The 22,322-nt window shown below is 36.5% G+C and overlaps 1 protein-coding gene across 2 annotated transcripts in view; it reads left to right on the top strand.

Annotated features, from left to right (window-relative positions):
- The window catches only part of atp6v1h (ATPase H+ transporting V1 subunit H), a 74,307-nt gene that overhangs the window by 25,232 nt on the left and 26,753 nt on the right, over positions 1–22,322 (top strand). For both annotated transcript variants that reach the window (XM_079819653.1, XM_079819654.1), the window contains 4 exons: positions 141–333; positions 12,261–12,439; positions 12,525–12,650; positions 21,780–21,881. In XM_079819653.1, coding sequence (XP_079675779.1) covers positions 141–333; positions 12,261–12,439; positions 12,525–12,650; positions 21,780–21,881 — 600 coding nt within the window. The remainder of the gene's footprint in view (positions 1–140; positions 334–12,260; positions 12,440–12,524; positions 12,651–21,779; positions 21,882–22,322) is intronic.

The following is a 22,322-nucleotide window of genomic DNA, read 5'->3' as shown; positions in this document are numbered from 1 at the left end:
TCATTCCCCCCACCCCCCATCTCGCCCATCAAACCATCAGGACTAACTTTGTGAAGAGCATATCCTCTCAGCAGACCATTAGGGGTGAGAGATGCCCCATTGTTTACTAACTTCCACTGTCCTGTATGTGCATCTTTCAGCATCACGGCAGTGCTGAGCAATAAGTGTGGCTTCCAGCTGCAGTATCAGATGATCTTCTGCGTATGGCTCCTGGCATTCAGCCCACAACTCTGCGAACAGCTGCGGCGCTACAATGTGGTGCCGGCGCTCTCCGACATCCTTCAAGAGTCTGTCAAAGAGAAGGTCACTCGCATAATTCTGGCTGCTTTCAGGGTATGTGTCATGAAACGTGTCTGCTTCTTCAAACCAGACTCGTTAGCAACCCAGTCTCCTTTCCTGACTTTGTGAATGCAACTAAATGCAGTATTGGCCATCAAATGACTTTTTTGAAAATAGCATTATGTGATTGTAGACCCTATTTAGTGGGGCTTTTATTTCAGCCCCCCTAAAAATCTGCAAGTGACTCAGCTGCAATAAACTAATAGGTAATTTCACACTGAATCCACTCCTGAATCCTCCTACTCCATCACTCATTCGTCTGCTTTCCATTACATAGAAATTACAAAATAATGTGCAACTAAATATACCATTGTCCAAAAATCTCAGACCACTCGCTAAAATGTGTTTATTGTGCAATTTTCGAAACTTTTTGAATACAATTGAATAATTCTTTAATAAGTTATATTATTAGAATAACAATTTATTTTTGTTTTCTTCGTGTTTTGTCTCGTTTTCCACACCTTTGCTTATTTGATTCGAGACCTATATATATAGTACAAAATATTTTTGATTAAGTTATAATGTTTCTTTATTCTAACATGTATCAAAATCCTTTATTTACAGGTTGAAATTTGATTATGAATTCCAGATTTTCAATGTGATCTCAATGTCAAACTTTTCAAACCCCACTGAACATCTACTGGTGAACAATGAGGTTTTAATTGATTTATTTGGACATTAGAGCAAGATTTGAACCTAGACCTCTCGCAAAAACGTTTCATTTTCATTTCATTTTAAAGACACTTGAGAGAAAAACACTTAACCCCAATCATTTACAAGGCACCGTCGCTGCTATTAGAGGAAATAGATTGCAAGGCATCTGCTAAATGAAAATAAGTAAAGGCACTATATAAACATATCTCGAAAAATACTAATGAAAGATGATCAGTGAACAAAGCTGTACATGTGCTAAATCCATTTCAGATGGACGGGCGTGTCTGTTTTCTCACTTTTTTCAGATCAGGACATCGCTCAGCAGAAGGTGTCCTCTTCAAAGTCCATTAGCGGATCACTCACTCTTTTATTCTGAAAGGATTTAATTTACCCAGAGCTTTCATGGTGAATATACTAAGAACCCCATTATTACCTTATTAAGGTTGCAGATTGACAAAAGCGCTCATTTTAATCTCTTCCACACTCTCACGTCATCGCCCATTCAGTGCTTGGTTTTTAGAGAGTAGAAATGGAAAAAAATGTCACCCCACATTGCCCTTCCTGCTCATGTTGATTATTTGAATTAGGATATAGTGCTAGACCAAATGTAGCCCTAAGGCATTTTATCTTCCATCGGGCTTATTATTTTTCCTTTGCTGGCGCATATTTGCTTAATGCATAGCCGAGGCACAAAAACAGGCGGCTTGTTACACGCTTATTCTGCATTTTTATTTTCCCGCACATGCCGTTCTTGGTGCAGGCTACACTTAATGTTTAAATTAACCCTGAAAGCTGGGCTCTGTTGGTATTAGAGTTGTGTAATGAATTCATTGTCCATGTCGCTGACAGTATTGAATTAGAGTGCAGCGCTTCATTCATCTCACCTGCTGAAGAGCTTATTAAGTTGTCCTGACCAGGGATTCGCTCTCTGTGCCTGTCCATGATTACATGGCTTCCATTTTGCAGCTATCAATGGATCTGTCTCTGCACATTTGCCATTATTTATGTTCCACATTAGTACACTCCTCGCCAGTGTTATATATATATATATATATATATATATATATATATATATATATATATAGGTCTAAAGCTATACTTAAAATACTCAGGATTGAGGATATTGGTCTGTAGTTTAGCACAGTTGTGATTCACTCTCAATGTTAATCAACTGATTATTGAATCTGATTATGGGCCTCTTTTTATTCATATACAGCCAACATTCTTCATTGATATTATATAATCGACTGCACAGCTCTCTGTTCTCAGTACAGAGATTTGATTAAATAGGAATGGTTTGGTACATCACATGGTCTGAGTTTTCCAAAAGAACAGATGCAATTAAATGACATAGACAACTAATATGACTTATTAATACAATATAAATGAACATAATATATTTATTTCCTTCTCTATAGTCTATTTATAGTATCTATATATAGTATATTTCCCTTTATAGAATGTATCTGTTCACTGATCTCTCACTATAGCCTGACAAGCCAGACTCACATCAAGATGTTGGGTCTGGGAACACACCAGTGGCAGGGCTCAATCCGTGGGGCGGGATAAACGGTTGTCTTTCAAATTCCCTTTCGCCGTATCCGGTCGGCAAATCTCCGAACACATCTTCCTTTTTTAAGAATAATTTCAGTGCCGTTCTTTGTTCTTTTCTCAAAGAAAAGCTCAACTCGGCCAAAGTCACGGCCAAAGCCGATTCGAAAGACCACTGTTTGCCAGCTTCTTCGTTTACTACATTATGTTTAGCCCGCCCACCGACTCTATACACGATGTGATTGGCCTGACTAGAGTTTGGTTTTTCCTTACTCTCTCTATCTCTCTCTCTCTCTCTCTCTAAGCAATGAAAAAAAAGTAAACAAATACATGAATACATTTTTATAAAAAAAGAAAATGACTAATAACAAGAAAATAATTAAGACAATTAAAAATAATAAATAAATAGATAACAAACATTTGTACATGGGTCAAAGACGAGACGTCACAATTTTGGTGTCCGCATCAAATTATGTTTACAAAAGTCATTTTATATACATAAAAAACATGTTAAATGCAAGTAAACTGTCTACTTTACTATTTCAAATAACTTTTGTCAAAATAAAATGTCAACATTTAGGGGAAATAATGTTCCAAAGTGTAAAATTGTCATTCAGCGTAATGGTCCGGACTTTGATTTTGCCATTACATCTTTAAATAAATGTATGAAATAACAAGTAAAAATATATTTGTTTTCTTGGCATTTTCAAATATGTGTTGGCTGTGTTATATTAAAAGGACTATGTCTTACTTATTTTTTTAAGTATTTAAATAACCAGGGGACTTTTGTCCCGAAAATCCAGTTTGTAATAGATCATTCAGTGTAACAGTCTCAAGAAGCCATTCTGAAATCATATAAAAAACAGATAGTCATTCGACAGTCTGTGACATCATCAAAAGGCCCCCTGAAGACCATGTGGTGCTGCAGAAAAGTGAATTCATTGCTCTTAAATATTTGATAATTCCACCTTTTCATGGTGTGGTATCCTAAGTTACAAAACCGCACGTCATTCAGTGAAATGCCAAAAAAACATTTATAATGTTAGAATTTTTAAAAAATAAGTAGATGTTGTGAATAATTGTGATTAACTTTACTGGTCAAGCTCACTTTTTGATATAGATGGCCAGCTTATGGCCTGCAATATAAGCTGAAGTAGAATTTCGTCATTCAGGGTAATGCTTTTTTCATTCAGTGTAACAGATATATTTATGTAAAAAATTAAACAATATACTTATTCTAACCTGTAATCATTAAACTATATAAAATAATGTGATCATACAAAATTTTATTATATTTTAAATGATTTTCACTTCCTTACAAAAACTTCTTGCTGGCAAATAGGTGAACCTAGTGGTTTGAAGGATAGTTGCAAAGTATAAAGATTTAAAAATTACAATTAATTAGTATTTGTGGGCTGGACTTTGATACTTAAATACAGTCTTTTAATATACCATCAAATGATTCCTGTTTTAAATATGCCTAATAAGATTTTCTGATACATAAATATTGTTACACTGAATGACATTTTAGTGGGTGTCTTCTGTAAATCATGATAAAAAATGTGTGATAGTCATTATTTTTTGCTAAGAAAATATAAAATTAAACGGGACACATTCTAATGTACAGGAAAAAACTAAATTTAAAGCTGTATTACACATTTATTTTTTTGATGCTTGAAAACCCCTATTTCGTCTTTGACCCACATACATTTAGACAAGATAAGTATATTTCTGACTTTAGTTTTGTCCACTGGCTCACTCTCTTAGTTTGTGACAGGCTGTTATATATTTTGCTGCTGCTGCAATCAAGCTAAAATTTTCTCTGAGAATATGAATAAATTTTCCTGAATTTGGTAATGCCATAAATGGCATGCTCTCTTTCTCCCTCTCACTATACATCTCTCTCTGTACCTCTTTCTCTCTATATCTATCTATCTCTATATCTCTTTATCTATTTTCACTCTCTCCATCTATTCTTATATAGCCAACATTCTATTTCGTTCTCTCTATCTGTCTGTCATTCTAACTATCTGACATTCTATAGTATCTAGCACTGTTATGTCACTCTATCATTTTTCAATTCTCCATCTGAATGTCTCTTTCTAACATGTTCATTCACTCTCATGCAAGCGAGCCACACTTACTGCTCATTCATCAATGTCTTATTCCCACTGAATGGGAAAGCAGTGTGTAAGTATTCATAGATGCAGAATGTCACAGAGGAAGGTGTAGGACAGCACTATGCTAACAATCCATCATCTTGTTAAATAGAGCTGTATGTTGGGCTGATCAGATTTCTGACCTGTTCACCGTGATTTATTACTTCACCACAGACAATTCGAACAACATCATAATTGTCAATATAATATAATGTAATGCAATACTAAAGTACCAATACAATACTACAGTTCTTTTGGGATAATTCTCATCCCAAATATAATACTATGGTATATTGGGGTAATTTGCATTTACACAAAAATTAACTAATTAATCGCACATTTTTTTCTGTAATTAATCGTGATTAATCGCAATTAAAAACATCAGAGTTTTTAGTATTTTTATATTGTAATGATTACAGTTACTCCAAGTTAATGTAGATACAACGTAAAGACAGTATATTTTAAATATTTGTTGTAATGGCATCTTTTTATGAATGAAGGCTAGCATCACTGATACTAATACTGCTACTGATGGCTCTATGAATTTGATTTAAAGGTGCAGTATGTAAGATTTTTGTAGTAAAATATCCAAAAACCATTAGGCCAGTGTTAAATATTTTGTTCAGTCGAGTACTTACAATATTCCAAATTTTTCCAAATATTTGTAAATCGTGAGACAATTGCGATTTTAACCAAGGGAGTCGCCTGTTAATGGCGTCATATCCGCGTTAGCCTCAGTTTCCGCTTTTACTGCCGTAGAAACCATGGCAAGCAGACTTTGGAACAAAATGAGAATTAAAAAGAAGACCAGTATCGACGTGGCGTTTTCGAGATGCGAGAGCTTCGCAACAAACTTCGACTTGACAGAGATGCCGTTCTTGCATGTGCTTTATTAGACAGGTGAGCAAATGTACATAAAACTAATCAATGTTATGTAGCTCAACACGATGAAATATTAGAATATCATCAGTATGATATTTTAATGTTGATGTAGCTTACTCCTAGTCTCATATAGCCAACAAACGAACACACAGAATAACTTTATAACTTTCAACACACTCAAATGCAGTTTAGATAGTGTAGACCAAGCATTGCTTTTCCTCACTATTTTAATTCGTCAAATAAACTGACCTGTATGAGTAGTAATGCAGCACTTGCGGGTAGTTCGTAGAATGAGACTCGCGCATATGGCGCTGATATCTGTCTATTATTAGTAATTGCGCCCTGCTTCATCCCACAGTAATGTTAAAAAAACATGAATGCATTCTCATCCATAAACATTATTTCCCCATAAACATTATTAAATCCATCGGTATGAAGAAAGTGCCATGATTCCACGCTCAATCACTGCGTCATCGATCTACACCTTTATTATTGTTCTGAAGAGGTTAGCGACGCCTAGTGGAATAATTCATTATAGACATTCATCATTACAGTATAATTAAAAGCTATCAATTTCAACATTTATTAGGCTTTAAAAAATTACTTCTAATGTAAGTGAACTTAAAATAATCTTCACATAAACCCATTATAATAAATGGCATATTTACCTGTGGCACTTTACAGTCTTAACTGCATAAATTATGAATATAGATTCATCCTTATTAAAGCTACAATATTTTCTGTTACCTTTGTTCTTTGATTAACTTGACAGACATCATTACTGGCTGCTGTCACTTTAAGATCTGCTGCTACTATCTGACTCGCATCTTATTTTCCCGTTATTCCTGCGAAAGGGAACTCTATTCTGTCACCCCAGAGTCCTGCACGGGTGCGGGTAGTGTACCCGCGTGTACCCGACGGGTGACCCGCGAATATTGCTGAAACGGGTGAAAAACATCCTACTGTGTCGGATACGGGTGCGGGTCGGGTCGGACAAGGGAGAACACGGGTCTAAACACGGGTTTTAAACAGTCACGTGCAAACGAATATAGGCCTAAAAATATTTGCATGTATATTGTAGATGTGTTCCTAAAAATATGCATATACAAAAATATGCCTTGCCTGTATTTCAAGTTGATAAAATAATTTCAAATCCATATCAGTTTATTTGTGGCCGCACGGCGCGCGCCCTCCCAGGAGAATCACAACCGCGCGCGCGCTCTGCCTGCACTCGTCGAGATGGATCATGAGGAGTTGAAGAAAAGATAGCCGCAAATGTGGAAGATAACTGTGGTAACAAAACCAAGCACACGCAGTTCAATCGAACAGTATTTTTGTTATGGTTCCTGAGTTTAGTCTCTTAATAACACTGTCTTAGTAGCCTACATTAAGCCACGTTAAGCGTTTTCTTATAATGGTTTTCTATGGGAGGAAAACGCTTAACGTGTAATTAAACGCGTTGCGTTCAAATTTTGTGCTCATCTGAATTTTTGTACATAGTATACGTTATTAGTATTATGTTTACTGAGTTTGGTCTCTTAATAACAGTGTCTTACCTACATTAAGCCACGTTAAGCGTTTTAGAATGTCCCGAAGTTGTCCTTAAGTTAATGGTCATGTAATAACTTATTTATGCTGGCAATAAACATGTTTGTAAGTGTGTCTATAATGTAATATGCTAAACTGATTTTATTACGGGTGCGGGTCGGGTGTCGGTTCTATTTTAAACGGGTGCGGGTCGGGTGTCGGTTCTATTTTAAGCGGGTCGGGTCGGGTGCGGTTTTATTTAGTGCGGTTGTCGGAAAACGGGTCGGATGCGGTTTTAAGCACGGCAGGTGTGGGTTTACAAAATCGGACCCGTGCAGGACTCTGTGTCACCCTGTCTGTGAGCCTGATTACTATTGCGCGTCTTTCTGTGCGTCGCTTGTGTGACACAGACAGACATTCACAGTCAGCTCGTTCTCTTCTGTCTTGTCGCGCTTGAATGGTTTAAAAGCATTTGCATGACTTAGAGTGTGATCATATAATGTCTAGTCAAATGATGACAGAAAAAAAGGATGCTACGTTAATTGATATGTTAAACTGGAAAATGTATTTGCATGCGTTAACACGCTAATTTTGACAGCGCTAATATATATACATTGTTTTATTTGAGCATTCTTAGTCTGCACTTTTCTGAAACATTCCAAATTGAAATACCCTTTTGACCTCTTCTGAGGTCATTGCATAAAACATTTCCATCACAAAAACAAGCATAATATGGACAGAAATTGTGTTACAAATGTATGAAGGAGACTTCCGCTCTTGGGTCAGAGAATGGGTACATGTCATTCATGGGTGCATCTGGAATAGGATATCATAAAGGATTTGACTTCTTGTAATACATAACTCATACAGAACATTAGCATTTTTGTTCATCTTTTATAATTTGTCTTCCCCCTTAAAATGAGAATAGGTATGAATCCTTTGTCTAAGATTGATAAATGTGTCCGAACTGCATAAAAAAATGTATGTTTGCAGCAAGACTGCCAAAATCAAGACCTGTCAAACTGCTTTACAGCAGTCTGCACTGAAACGAAACGTTAGGCTGCTGCAAATTAAACTGCCAGCGCTGCTCATCACCTCTTTATTTTGCATTACTGTTGTAATTCAGCGCTACAGCTATCGCTCTATTAGAATTCTGCCACTGCTTCTTAAATGGTTCATTCACCCAAAAAAGAAAATAATGTCATTAATTACTCATCCGCATGTCGTTCCACACCCGTAAGACCTTCGCTCATACTCGGAACACAAATGAAGATATTTTTGATGAAATCCGAGAGCTTTCGCTCCCTCCATTGGGAGCAATGCAATTTACACATTTAATGTTTTATTGCACAAACAAAGCACTCACGTCACTTCATAAAATTGAGATTAAACCACTGGAGTCATATGGATAACTTTAATGATGTCTATCCTATCGTTCTGGACCTTGAATGTGTAAATTGCGTTGCTCCCAATGGAGGGACCGAAAGCTTTCGGATTTCATAAAAAATATCTTCATTTGTGTTTCGAAAATGAGCAAAGCTTTTACAGGTGTGGAACAGGGCTGGACTGGGGCTAAAATTCGGCCCTGGACAAACCCATCCCATCTGGCCCATGAGTTCCCCCGTGAATGTTTTTGCTGGGGTTAGGGCCTTAAATTGGAGTAAATTAATACAACTAATCCATCATAAATAATGATGGATATTATTGAATTTACTGCAAATGCAGTTAACAAATGTAATATTGCACTTTTGTCGCACAGAAATGCACTTGGCAGTAAAGAACTGATTTTGAGCTAGGATGCATTAAAGTACATTTACTGCTATTCAATTCTGTCATCATTTACTCAACCTCAAGTTGTTCCAAACCTGTTTGGCTCACTCCCTTCTGTAAAACACAAAAGAAGATATTTTAAAGAATGTTGGCAACCAAACCAATATTGTATGGACAAAAAAAAAAAAAAACAGACTCAAATGATTTTCTTTTGTTACACAGAAAAAAAGGAATTCAGGTTTGGAATGACAATTGTATCAGTCAGTTACAGTATATGAACTGAACCTTTAAATTTACCTGCTCAAAGAAAACACACTTCTTGAATATATCAAACAAAACTCAAGTCTAGGCACAGAAGACAACATTTAGAACAAATACACAAAATACTTAAAGCCACTTCAGGAGGTGATCTGGGCCCCATTACAGTCAAAACTAAATTCTAAAGGCATCTGGTTGTTGAAACCACATGTGTAAATTTTACTCCTCGCAACAATGCTAAAAAAAATTACGTGTGAGAGCGTGTTATGGGCTATAAAACATGTTATAGCCCGATAGGACTGCGCTACTCAAGCACGCATCGCAGCAGACGACCAACTGCGCATCTCTTCATCAAGCCAGTGCACACATTACTGAAAGTAAAGTCGTACATACAATCATATTCATTAAAAGTAAAGAAACTGAATGATCTTTCCAGTCTCCTATTGCCTATGTCATTTTTAAATTAGCTGATGATCAATAAAATGCAGCTCATATCTGTTGTTTTCGGTGACGTGAACTCCAATAAATCTGCATATAGTGCGGGAATTGAAGATCAGATTTATATCCATTTTGCGGAGATGCATTTATGTGCCCAAGTGTAAATTAAATCGTTTTGATAAATCAGAAAGCTTTGATTTACACACAGCACGTGTGTTCTCCAGGTCGTGCTTACCAGGTTGTTCATAAAGCCGAAATGTGCCCAGATGTCGGCTTTTAAAGTAAAGTAGGAGCATTTTTAATTACTCGCACTCGTGTCTCGCCTCCCTCTGCCATTGTATGCTACCGCAACAAAGCAGCACATACGCGACAAATGACAAAACATGACAAATGATGAAAATAATCAGTACATTATAATCGGTTATTGTCTATTACTGAACCGATACCGAATCATCTGCATCGCGATGCATTGAAGAAACGATTAATTTCGACACCCTAATTAGGGTGAGTAAATGATCACTTATTGGGTTGAACTACCCCTTTAAAAACAATAATATTTTAGAGTTAACACCTAATTTATGTAAGACACTGATATCTATCTTTCATGAGGCTCTCATTGAAATAACATTTAATTCAATTTCATTAGAACTATTAAAAAGTTCATAAAACATTTAAAGAGAAAAAGCTTTGTCCTTAATTCATGAGATCCAGGCTTTAAAGCTGTTTTGTTGAATTATCCTTTAATTACCCTAATGAAATGTTATTTATAGTTTAACTGTAGTTTTAATTTAACTGTAAGATCATGGTAAACAAAATTCGGAGTCAAAGTGCCGTTCATCACTTCATAGAGCAGCAGAAACGCAGTGCACATTTGTCAGCGGCAGTGATATTCGCTTTTTGCAGATTTTCATGAGCTGAGAAAAAAAAAAAAAAAACAGCATCTAATATCTAATATGGAGGAGGGCAGTTTGGCCTGTCAGTTCAGAAGACCAACCAATGGGCCGCTGTCCCTGCATGATGGGCCAGTCCGTGGCAAAAAATAAATTAATAACCTTGTATCGGCCCCAAAGTGCGTTGGCCCACCGGGAAAATGCCCGGTATGACCGATTACCAGTCCAGCCCTGGTGTGGAACAACATGAGGGTGATTAATTAATGACAGAATTTTCATATTTGGGTGATCCCTTTAATATGAACTCCTCCTTTGCAAGCTTACTTCTCTTTATAGTTTGAAAATTTTATTTATAGTTTAACTGTAGTTTAATTTAACTGTAAGATCATGGTAAACAAAATACCATGTATACCAAATGCCAAATATACAGATATTAATACCAACATTTTTTTGTTGTCCTTCGTTCATACACCAGCATGACATCCTTAATGCTGGACAGCTGAGCATTCACTGACTCAATTTTGGCTGTATTATATTGTAATGTCACACATCTGCTGATTGAAAGCAGTGAGGTGCCTAATAATTACTTGTTTTTTACTCCACTAGCTTCTAATTGAAGTGTCTCAGTAACAGTGATTCGGGTCCATTCAAAATGACATATGGTTCTGTTTCCTCAGTAATCAATACTTAACTTGTTTGAGAGCTCGCCTTCTAAGACTCAAGGTGGTACATAACTCTCACACAGCCTATCATAAAATCTAAAGTCAAACTTTATTAAACCAGTAGACATGAAAGAACAAGATGATTAATTTATTAATTTCCTGTTGTTTTTTTTTCTCTGTGCATCCTCGTGTCCATTAACTGATGATATATTCTTAGAGTGGCATTATGAGTTGATTTGATATTTCACCCAATTTTATCTAAGCAATTTAACTTGATGACTTCCGGTAGCATCAAGAAGAACAGCTAAAGAAGAATTTTCCAGAAATGCCAGAAAGAGTATGTTTTAAAGGCTTTTAAGGAGTTTTCAAAGAGCCACACATGATTTTAGTACAGCTAGGAGCAAAGGGCTTATGTTAGCATTTACTGCTAAATGAACCATATCCATTAAGAGTGTAATTAATTCTAAGAAAAGCACTTTTATTATGATTTGACATGTTAATTTCCTCTTAAAGTCACATTGCTCAAATTGCTCTTTTTGGTTGTTCAAAGGGGCCGTGTCAAACAGGTGCCGGTAAAACATCACTCCACACTTCTATGTAGATACACAAAGCTCTCCTTTTTAAAGGTAGCAGAAACGTTCAAGAAAAGGGAAAAATCTGGCTGAATGCATATTTAAAATGTAAAACCCTGACTTTCACTTTACAATAGTCTCTAATTATAATTGTAATTCAAATGATAATTTATTCCAATGCTGTGCAATATGCCACAAATAGTCTTACATTTACTGAATCTTTTGACTGCAGAAGTTAAGGACAGATGGCACAACCATTCAACCAATCTTTAAGTTCATCTTTTTGTTTTGATTTTTAATATCGTCTTTATTACTAAACACCATGGTACCATGGTATCCATGTTGAAAAGAAAATAGTCACAAATATCTATGTTTTAATTATTGCACTCATAACCAGGTGTATATGAAATTACATATTTAAATATAATTGATTTTGTTCTAAAGAGCCCAATAAGTGGTGCTTACATTATTTTCAGTTCGCTTGGTACTTAATTATCCACTTAATTATATTCTACAGTAATGGCATTGACGGGTATTGATGTTTGTTCGCTGCTCTAGAACCTGTTGGAGAAATCCGCTGAGAGAGAGACCCGTCAGGAATACGCTCTTGCAATGATCCAGTGCAAAGTGCTCAAACAGCTGGAGAACCTGGAACAGCAGAAATATGATGATGAGGACATCACTGAGGACATCAAGTTCCTCCTGGAAAGATTGGGAGAGAGCGTTCAGGATCTCAGGTAAAGCTCTCATACTCTCACAGTATGTTTTAAACGTTTCTTTTTCCCCAAGTGTTGATCGTGTTTTCCATTCTTCCCCCTGCAGTTCTTTTGATGAGTACAGCTCTGAGCTGAAGTCTGGACGTCTAGAGTGGAGTCCAGTGCACAAGTCGGAGAAGTTCTGGAGGGAAAACGCCGTTCGCCTGAACGAGAAGAACTACGAGCTGCTGAAGTAAGAAACGCCTACTTGCTCTCTGGTCTACACCACATCACCACATAGAATGCCAAAGCCACATTTATTGTTTGAGTTTTGTAATAAAATGACATATTTTGAAGGCTGAGATTTCCCCCCCAAAAAATAACAAAACAGCCACAAAAAAAAAAAAATATATATACATATATGCTAATATAGTGCATATATTTAGCAAAAGAGTTTTCATTTCTCTACTGAATAAACAGCTGTGGAGACTGAATGACTGCCTGAGGTAAAAGGCTCTGCCCAAGCCCGACGGGCCCTGACTTTTTTACGCCCCTACGGGCCAATTTTCACGTCATGCCTCAAACGCGTCTGCCTCAAGACATGCCTCAAGACTGGCTCGCACAGTGTTTAGAGTATGGCGCTATGCAACTCGCATCGCCGCAAATGAGTAACACGCAAACTGCCGCAAGTGAAACTGAAAATAGTTTTAGAGGCTCAAAAACACAATCATCTTCATTCAAACTAATGAGACTAAATGCTCTTACAAGTGCTTAGGTCACTCGTTCTCATATTACGGTCTTTGATCTTTGAAATGAGTGGATGAGTCAAATGCAGCTCATATCTGTTGCTTTCGTTGACGTGAACTCCGTTAAATGTGCATATAGCGCGGGTATTGAAGATCGGATTTATATTCATTTTGCGGAGAGGTGTAAGGTAAGACAACCTGCATGTTTTTTTTATTTTTATTTGTTTAGATTGTGTAGCCCGTTTCGTTTGCGAGCAGCATCAGCCTCAATGCCTTTTTACTGTGGTGGTGGTGGTGATAGTAGGCTAAACGTTTAAACTAACATTGTGATGCTTTAAGTGTTTTATATCTATGGATTTTATTATAAGCAAGACAAGTCAAGTGTTGATTTGAGAGGCTAAATTGATCAAACATGTGGTTAACTCCCTGTCGGCCACTTGGTTGTCACTTTAAAAAACAAAAACTTTAATTTAACAAACAAAAAAATGCTTCAAACATTTTTCTAAATTAACTTAATAAAGAAACTAAACGAAATATAACTACTTTGACATTAAAAACAAAACCGAACTATTTTAATGGCTGCAACAATGTGTAATAGGGGGGATACTTTTTTTTTTTTTTTAAACACTGGCTCCAGTCGGACTCGGGCCGGCTAGGGCCTCAGCGTCTCGGGCCAGGGCTGGGCTAGGGCCTAGATTTGAGGCCCGTGCAGGGCTCTATGCTACGAGACATTGTTAACAAGCTGTTTTATTGACGTCTTTCCACCGTTGAAATAGGGCTGGGTGATAAAACGATAACGATATTGTAACAAGGTTAGTTCTTGTGGGAAGAAGGAGGCGGGAACCGGCGAACAATAAACACCAAACTTTAATCAAATGAACAAACAAAGTAAAAGTAAAAGCGGCAGCCCCTCACGGACAACTGCTGCGCACATACATAAACAAAACATAAACAAAATACAAATCATAGTCCAGGCCTGGTTCTCTCTCATCCTTCACTGTCGTCGCTCCTCCTTTATACTCCCGTCACTCCTCCGTGAGACGCGAGGCCGACGGCACGCAGCTGGCGCTCATCATCATAATGACCGCGGCCTCGTCACGTTCTCACGGTCCCTCAGCCTCGCTGCTCGCCACAGATATGTATCGCGATAGACACGTAATCGATATCAATAAAAAAAGTACTTTTTTTTTTTTCTTCGTTGGATAAAACCAGAGGCTGCGAAGCAAGTTTGGTTGCATGAACAAAGGCACTCGCTCTCTGGTAACCTAGCAATGTAGGGAGTGACAGGCTAACAGCCAATCATGTAACTGTATCAGGGTTGGTTGCGCCATATCGTTGTGTGCGTCTCAATCAGCTCCCTAGTTCAGTAGTCAGGGCACTGTTAAGGACATAAGTCAATGGGCTGACTCCCTGATCAGTGCCCTGACTACTGAACTAGGGAGCTGATTGAGACGCACCCGTTGTCTCGTGTTGGATTAATTCTTCAGTAAACAGATCTGGCGTGGAGTGATAAGTGGAAAATGAGCGCCGCAGCTAGCAAGGAAATTGTTGATAAAACAGGAAAAGAAGTCAACTCGCCAGTATGACAGTTTTTTGGATTTTATAAGTCTGACCGTAGTCAGACCAATGTCGTCTGCAAATTATGCAAGACTGTCGTCCCCACCAAGACTGGTAGTACCACAAACGGTTGTTTTACCAACCTTGTTTACTTTCGTCTGGCTCCGCAGCGTGAGCCTCATTCGTTTGGGGACGTGTTTATACTCAACGCGCTCGCCTTTGTGCTATTCTTGACTTTGGCTGAATCCGAAATCACCCCCTAAACCCTAAATCACTATTCCCTACTTTAATCCACTAATACAGTTCACTTGAAAGAGTGAATGAAAACAAGTGAGCGAATTCGGACAGGTGCTGTGTGTACATCGGCTGTACACTCGTTATTGCGGTGCAATGTGGGATTGAATGAGTGCACTCAATAACGTCCACTATCGTTTTGGACACCACTACAAATAGCTGTCCCCTCAAATAGCGCCCTATTTAAGGGCATGGGGGGGATTTCGGATTCAGCCAACTACATGGAGAGGTAATGTTACTTTGCATCAGTGCCTTATGACAAAGCATCTAAATGGTAACAGTCACAAAGAAATAACGGAGGCACTGCACCTTAATGTTAAGAGATAATTGTTAACCCTTAATCGTCCCTTGGGGTCCAGCTGACCCCACTGGACTTTTCCTCCATTTTTTAAAAGTGTTCCCTTCATCTCAGGGCCATGAGACTCGGTGACTTTTCCTAAATAATCTATCTAAACATGCACAAAAAATCTGGGCTTGATTTGGTTGTTCTAAAGGTGTGTAAAAAAAATTACCGTTTAAGTCCCTCGGGGTCAGATTGACCCCACATTGAAAATGAATGGGAAAGTGTAAAAAATACAATTTTTTTCACTTTTTTTGTCAATTTTTTTTTTACTAAATCCAGTATAAATCTGAAAATTTCTACATTTATATCAAGGTCTGGTCCTAGAGCATAAACACAAAGTAGAACGAACTTTCTGTCTCATACACACACACACACACACACACACACACACACAAACACACACATGTGTGTGACTGCAACAGAGAGCATTTTTATAGAAACTGGCAAATAAAATCAACAAAACTGGCATAAATCTGAAAGATTTTCATGCATAAATGAAGTACTAATACTAGAGCACAAATGCAATATGGAACAAGCATGTTCACTCACACGCACACACACACAAACACAAACACGGGTGTCTGGAGCATTTTTTTGGATTTTGTCAATGAATGGGAAAATGTAAAAAATGCTTTTTTTTCACTTTGTTTGTAAAAAAAAAATCAACTAAATCCAGTATAAATCTGAAAATGTCTACATTTATATCAAGATCTGGTCCTAGAGCATAAACACAAAGTGGAACGAACTTTCTGTCTCATACACACACACGCGCACACACACACACACACACACACACACACACACACACACACACACACACACACACACACACACACACGTGTGTGTGACTGCAACAGAGAGCATTTTTATAGAAACTGGCAAATAAAATCAACAAAACTGGCATAAATCTGAAAAAATTCCATACATAAATGAAGGACAAATACTAGAGCACAAATGCAACATGGAACAATCATGAGAAAGAGAGGGAAAAGGGCAAATAAAAGAAAGATGAAAGGCAGCTTAACTTTTGCATAACTTCCCTATGGACCTCTATTGGATAATGTGGTCATTGCACTCTTTCTCTTTAACTATAATTCCTAAAGTTTTTCCACAAACCTACAGATGGCGGTATTCTATCCCTAACACATAGAGCAATGTCCAAAAACTATTTATATTTATTTAAGATCATCATTCAAGTGATTTTTTCATTAAAAAATAATTTTTAATGAGCCAATTTATGACATAGTTAAGTATTTGTGCTGTAAATAGGTAAAAAACTACCAAATACCCACAAAAACACAGCATAAATGTATAGTTGAGAAGTAAATAAAAAAAATGATATATAGTTTTCCATGTAAAAAAATTATATTTCCTTATGCAATCGCTCTGTAAAAGTTTGGGGTCTATCTGACCCCAAGGGACTCAAACGTAAATCCTACTTGAGGGGCGATTAAGGGTTAAGTGTTCATTGTGATTTTAGACTTTTTGTTTTCCATGGTTGTGTTGACATTTCTGCCTTTATAACTAAGTGGATTATAATCAGAGGAAGGTTACGTTTAAAATAAAAATATTTAAATGTAAAATATTTTTCTCCTGGTCCTTATTTTAAATAGGTCATAAAACATATAAATAATTATCGATATCGACCGATAAGAAACACTTATATCGTGATACAGTTTTCAGCCATATCGCCCAGCCCTACGTTGAAACACTGATTGAGCGATTGAGCACATGATACGTTTCAGTAAATTGTAATGTATCCTCATACCATCAGGGTTTTTTCATGTTTATTCTTTGACTAGGAAGAGATGATCGCGTTCACTCGCGCACCGCGTCTATACAGTGATCAGTCACGTCACATTAAAGAGCATCAAAACGCCATTTATCGTTTGAATTCCATGATAAAATGGACAGAATACTTAATATGTTCATGTGGGAACTCAGAGTGAAGTGTGTTCCGCGCTTAAAACAAGTCGACTGTTAACTGTTAAAGATTGCATTCGTACAGTTTGATACACTCATGTACCGAAACGGTTCGGTACAAATACGTGTACCGTTACACCCCTAATAATTAACGATTGTGCAATATTTGTGAACAAGTGATCAATCATAATTTACAGTTGTAGTGATTATAATATAATAGCGTTTTATAATATTTGTTTTACTAATTGAGTTTTTTGCAAGTGGCAGCAGACAATATATTTGTGTCCTGTCATCCTGTAAAATAACTTGGCATCTTTCAAACAAAACACATTTACTTGAAAAGAACAAAATTGTCTAAGATAATAAGACATGTTTTCAAAGCTATATATTGTTTTACAAAGTATAAATCTTTAAATTGTTGATTTATGGTTTAAGGAAAAAACATTAATCCATTTGATTAACATACCCCATTAAAATATAATTCAAAATACAGTGTTCCCAAAATATGTATTTGGGTGATAGTGATTTCTCTTTTTTCCTCTCTGTTCCCCTGATTATTTCTATTGGTCTCTCTACTAAAACAGTATCAAAGGCCAAAAATAAAAAATAAAGGAAAAACAATAATTAAGAATATTGTAATGTGCTTTTAAACATACATGCTGTGTGAAGTAATACTACACACGCGTGTGAATAGTCATAATGAGCGCTTTCAGTTCTCTCAGCTTTTATAATAAAAGATGTTAGCAGGGGGTCAAGTGTTCAGAGAGGGACTGAAATAATTGTTGCTGTATTGAGCAAATGGTTAAATTACTGTTTTGTACAAACCGTATTGTTTTTACATGAGCTGTTTTTACCGTATGAATCACAGTTGTGTGCGTGTTCCTCTTCTCATTTTGGTGAAGGTTACACTAGTTGAATCCAGAGCCGAGTATCATCAGTTGAAACTCTCATTTTCATCGTCTCTCAGTAGTTTAATCATGCGTCAGCTTGACCCTTTTGACAGCTCCGTTTAAATCCTAATCTACTCATCTCATTCCCCTCATCACCACTCTCTCTGCAATCAGCACAAAGGCTCCATTTCAGCCATCAGCAATTTGTGTTTTACTTCAGTTCGTCTCTTCCCCCCCCCTCCATCTCTTGCTCGGTGTGCAGGTGATTTTGTAGTGCTTGAACCCTCTCTCTCCATTCTGCATGACTGTTATAATTTCACGCTTTCATGCAATGGAGACCTGTCTCATACTTGTTCTATTGTTTATGAGCAGGAATAGATTGAAATGATGCTTGAACGTCTTGCTTGCTGCAAAACAAATCATTTTCTTAAGCTCTTCTTTTGTTGAAAATATCTCAACATCTGTTAAATGAAACCTTTACTTAAAGGGATACTTCAGCGATTAGCATGAAGCTTTGTATCAGTAGAAACCCGGTACTATATTCGAATGACCTCATGTCCCCCTGAGACGAGAGATTTCTGTATTTTATGTCTGGAAAAAAACCTCAGATGACGCAAATATCGTCATTTGGCATCATTGGAGGCTTTTTTAGCCAGAGGCTAGAGACTACAGCCAGTAGTAGGAGTTAGTTCTGCATGTTTTCAACCCGCCCATAGGGGTGGGATCTCACTCACAGAATGTAAAATGCGCTCAAACATTCATAATGGAAGCGGTGCGGAGCAAGCGAGTGTTTTCAATGAATTCCAATGAAAGTTAAGCTTTAACTGAAAACCTGCCAGACTGGACACGCACCGAGAATGACTCTGCGGCCGTGAATGAATGCTTGTGTGGCCATACTCATTTTATTTTAGTTAAGAATTAGCGCCAATTCGGGGGCAGGTTGCTTGAATTGTGGGTTCATTAGCCTATTATTCTTCTTGAAAAACATAACAACAAAATGGTACAATGACAAACTCACTAGGCGCATTTCGTTTTGAAAACAAATCTTCTGCGACCGGGGCGGTGCCGCATTTGGCAAGTGATGTAACCGGTAGGCGTGGCTTGGGTGTGGCCCTCGTAGGGCAGCAAAGCAAGTGCATTCTGGGAGTTGTTGTCTTTCATCCACATGAGCCAAAAATACATTTTCTGGCTTTTCTCAGTCTAGAAGGCACCAACTTCTAAAATAATTTCACATTTCTACTACAAAATGACCCAATTTAAATACACATTCATCTTTCCAGCGGTGAAGTATCCCTTTAAGAAGCACAAATTTGTTGATTTAAAGCTACACTGTGTAACTTTTTTTAGTTTATTCTTAGCTAAAAACACTTAGTTCTTTCAAAAATATATGTGCTCATTAATGTATATTTACTTCTTTCAATAAATAAAGTATTCTCGTAAGTTTATAATATGCCATTGAAAATACATACGGGTGAGGGGTTCGAATGCGGGTCGCCATGTTGCCCCTCCATCTCGAAAGTACATTAGCCAAAGAGGGACATACCCGTGAATTCAAGCTTCGCCTTTTACGTTTTAACACTCGATGGCACCGTGTCGAATGTGGACGAGGTCGAGCTGGAAGCCATGTTAATCTTGGACTAAATCGGCCACCGTAGGAGTTAAAACGAAATCGGAATTGAGAGGAACAGAAACTAATATTCACTGGATGGTCATATACCTTTTCAACGCTAGATGGGGGAAAATATCACACAGTGTAGCTTTAAGACGTGTTTTCAAGATTACATGGTGTTACAAAGCATAACATTTTTGTAATTTACCACAAGAAAACTTGAAGATACATTCAAGATACAATGGCCATAAAAAGTATTTAGTTGCTTAAAAAAAAAAAAAAAAAATTATATATATATATATATATATATATATATATATATATATATATATATATATATATATATATATATATATTTATTTATTTATTTGACAGGGACAGTGTACATTAATTGACATTGCTGTAAATGCACCAGAGTTAGCCAAAAGGCTATTTTTCATCCGTTGTCCCTGGACAGATCTTAAAATTGTCTACCTAAAAACACAATAAAAAAGATTACAGAGAACAATACAAAAATAAAAAGCAGTAAAACAGATATAACTCTTCAATCCTGTTGCTAAATACGGTGTACAAATTTACTATAAAACAGACATGTTGTAAAAAACAAACAACAAAAAACAAACAAAAAAAAAACAACAAAAAAAACAAAACAAACAACAAGATTTAATATTATACACATTGACATAGCAGAGACAAGTGGCAGCAGGTTGGGTTAAGGGAAGATACATATTCGTATTAATGCTGACATGTCTGATGTGTTATGAGCCAGTTTTTTAGCTGCTTTTTGAACAGAGTGTATGTGGTTTATTATATATATATATAATTATGTGTGTTAAATAATATGTTTGATATTATGTTTTGTAATGCAATGAAATGTATATATTTATTACCCTATTAATCAAGTGAAATATGTTTATTTAAAATGAATGCTGTTCTTTGTAACTTTCTATTCATCAAGAAATCCCCCCCCCCAAATAATTATCACTTATTATCAATTATTTATTTAAGACGTGTTTTCAAGAATATGTGGTGAGTTACAAAGCATAACATTTTTGTAATTTACCACAAGAAAACTTTAAGATATTTAGTTGCTTATAAAAAATATAAATTAAAATATATTTAATAATAATTATAATAATATATAAATATGTGCAAAGCTTAATGTATATATATATATATATATATATATATATATATATATATATATATATATATATATATATATATATATATATATATATATATAATATATATATATATATATATATATATATATATTATAAATAGATACAAAGCTATATATATATATAAAATTACCAAGTTGCAAAAAAAAAACTTTGGGCTTAGAAAAGTGAGGTTCGTTTTGAGAATTATTTGTGGTTTGATATTATGTTTTATGATGCAATGAATTGAAATGTGTGTATATATATGTATTACCCTATTAATCAAGTGACAGATGTTTATTTAAAAGTATTGCTGTTCTTTTGAACTTTCTATTCATCAAAGAATCCTGAAAAAAAATTGTCACGGTTTACACTAAACTATTAAGCAGCACAACTGTTTTCAATATTGATCATAAAAATAAATGTTGCTTGATTTACACATTAGCATATTAGAATGATTTCTGAAGGATCACATGACACTGAAGACTGGAGTAATGATGCTGAAAATTCAGCTTTGCAATCGCAGAAATACATTACATTTTAAAATATATTAAAATAGAAAACACAAACCTTTGAACTGTAGTGTAAATGTGACTAAATTATCTTGACTTTTAAATCTTTTTACTGGAAAAGAAGACAAAAATACTGTTTAATAATACTGTTTTTTTGCAGTGTTACATGTATCTTGCTGAACTAACAGAACCTTTAATATTTTCCTGGACTGATGTAGACACTACATCTCCAGCTGTACAGTATCCTGGGATATATTTGCTCAGCGTGGCTTTAGTATTGCCCTGGAGGTGTTACTGATTGCTTTTGGGGACCTGAAATGATTATGTGTTTGTGCTTCCTCCCAGGATACTGACCAGGTTGTTGGAAGTGTCTGATGACCCTCAGGTTATTGCTGTAGCAGCTCACGATGTGGGGGAATATGTGAGACATTACCCTCGTGGCAAGAGGTGAGCGAGTATCCTTCATCTATAAATACCCATCTCTCTGACTCTGCGGCTGTGCATTTTTTTGACTTTCTCAATACCCAAATATTCTGTAGCTCTGAATGATTATAGAGCTCAGAATCGCCCATGTTAGAGTTATGACCGTCCGTGCTGTCTGCTTGTGATGATATCAGTGTCAATTTAAACTTGCATCACTTCAAAGAGAGCAGCATACTAACTCATCCAGGCTGCAAGATATTGCCCAAGCTTTGCCATTTATATTGTCGGCACGTAGCATTCATGAGCGGCCAATCAATTGTAAACCTAAGAAGGTAATGCATAGTTTCCCTCTGAAAGTAAAGTGATCCGCCACTTGTGTCCAACTCTGCTGTGAGTGGCTAATACCTTCTCTAATCCAGACTCTCCTCCCCCTGAGGTCGACCACTCAGAACGCACACTCTCCCT

Source organism: Gobio gobio (genome assembly GCF_949357685.1).
Source record: "Gobio gobio genome assembly, chromosome: 6".
NCBI lineage: Eukaryota > Metazoa > Chordata > Actinopteri > Cypriniformes > Gobionidae > Gobio > Gobio gobio.
This window is presented reverse-complemented; position numbering and strand designations above follow the sequence as displayed.